The sequence below is a fragment of the Temnothorax curvispinosus genome, unplaced genomic scaffold (assembly GCF_003070985.1).
Source record: "Temnothorax curvispinosus isolate PA1 unplaced genomic scaffold, ASM307098v1 QBEX01004008.1, whole genome shotgun sequence".
NCBI lineage: Eukaryota > Metazoa > Arthropoda > Insecta > Hymenoptera > Formicidae > Temnothorax > Temnothorax curvispinosus.
This window is the reverse complement of record NW_020213788.1, coordinates 3,215-4,896: the sequence shown is the minus strand read 5'-3', so window position 1 is coordinate 4,896 and position 1,682 is coordinate 3,215. Positions and strand designations below refer to the sequence as shown.

The following is a 1,682-nucleotide window of genomic DNA, read 5'->3' as shown; positions in this document are numbered from 1 at the left end:
ACTGTTCCTGGAGTTGTAGTAGATGTAGTAATAGTAGGAGCAACAGTCTGAACAGATTTTCTTAGGGTGGCGAGTGGTGGGACAGTGAACTGAGTATTCAGCCTACTTACAGTCGGCACTGAAGTTAGGCGGTAGGTAGTGCCTGGAAATGGTGCAGCGACTACCGCATTGCCAGTTATATTATTCGGTGTAACTGCAGTACCAGTAGGAGTACCCGCAGTTGGAGCTGGACCCACCCTCAATAACTGATACTGTCCATTTTCTGTTTTTAATAACAGATGACCTTGAGTACCAGCTTGAAGGCTATAAAGTGCCTGTAAAGTTATCCCTGGACCTCCAACTCTTGCTCCAACCAACTGTTGTCCAATCACCACTCTTGGCGTAACCTGCTTATTAGGTTGCTGCCCCGCTACCGGGGTGGCGGGACGCATCGCATTTACATTGAGGATTTGAACATTACTGGGTATTATCGTCGAGGTAACCCCAGTCTTAGCCTGCAACGCTGTGTTGACCGCGTTGCCAGCCACCGAGACCGGGACAGACATTGGAACTGAAACCATGCCAGGCGTTGCACTGGTCTTGATCACTAAAGCTGCCCCCGTCGGCTTATTCACTGTGGTCACTGTTTGACTGGCTGCCTGGCTGACGAAGCCGACATTGGTAACAACGTTCGACGTAGTCTGCAGCACTGCCTGCGACGTTATACCTAAAGTACCGTTCGCTAACTGCCCGACAGTTTGAGCGGGAAAGGAGAGCTTATTGTTTGTATTCGCCACCCCCGTGGTAGCTATAACTTGCCCGACCCCGGAATAGAGGAGCTTCACCGGTTCGTGCGTCTTGGTCAAGCTCGGTATATGCGTGGTCTGATTGCTGGATACTTGGTTGGTCGTTACTTGATTGATGTACGTAACGGCAGGTATCCCTGGCGGCTGTGCGTGCTGTTGCTGCTGCTGTTGCGGCTGCTGTGGTTGCGGCTGCTGCTGCTGCTGCTGCGTGGTGATGACCTGTGGCGCCACTGTGTTCGATGTAACCACGTTCACGGGCAGCAGAGTGCTGGTGGTGATCGACTTGGTGACCTCCTGAGTTATCAGACTGTTCACGGTAGTTGCACCGCCGCCGTTCGGAACCCCATGTTTCTGTGGCTGCACCGCGGTGATGGTGCCCCCGTTGGAAATAGCGCTGTTCACCTGGTGATTCTGCTGGCTGACCGATGCGGTGCTCGCTTGATGGCCGGCGATGGTCGGCGTGGACGTCACAAGCTGCGTCTCGAGGGAGCCCACTATCGCGTTCACTGCGGATTCGTCGACATCCGTGCTTAGAGCTTCCTCCAGAAACTCAGCTGACGCCATTTTCTTTCAAGCTCCAACTGTAAACTGATCTGCGCATGCGCCTGTCGCAAATTGCTCCCATAGTGCCTTGACTCCCCTCCCCTTCTCTCACCTACACACACACACTCCTAAACGCGGCGGAAAATCGTACGCGGCGAGTCCACGGTGGTTTACCGTCGGGCGGTACGCCCGCCGATCGCGTTTCCCCAACGTTTCGTCATGCCGGCTCCGGTTCTCGGTGTCCTCGACGATCGCGTGCACGCGACCGCGCACTTCTCATAACGACGGGAGGTCGCGCGTGCACGCCGTTCACGCCGCGAATCGTGTTATGGCCGCTCGGCGGCGCGCACGCAA

The 1,682-nt window shown here is 55.3% G+C and overlaps 1 protein-coding gene across 1 annotated transcript; it reads right to left on the bottom strand.

The window, feature by feature from the left end:
• Positions 1-5: 5 nt before the first annotated feature.
• Positions 6-1,448, bottom strand: LOC112453089 (myb-like protein P; the record flags this gene model as incomplete). The annotated part of the gene is made up of 1 exon (XM_025013639.1): positions 6-1,448. A coding segment is annotated over exon 1 (1,344 nt), but the record flags the coding sequence as incomplete, so codon positions are not given.
• Positions 1,449-1,682: the final 234 nt, after the last annotated feature.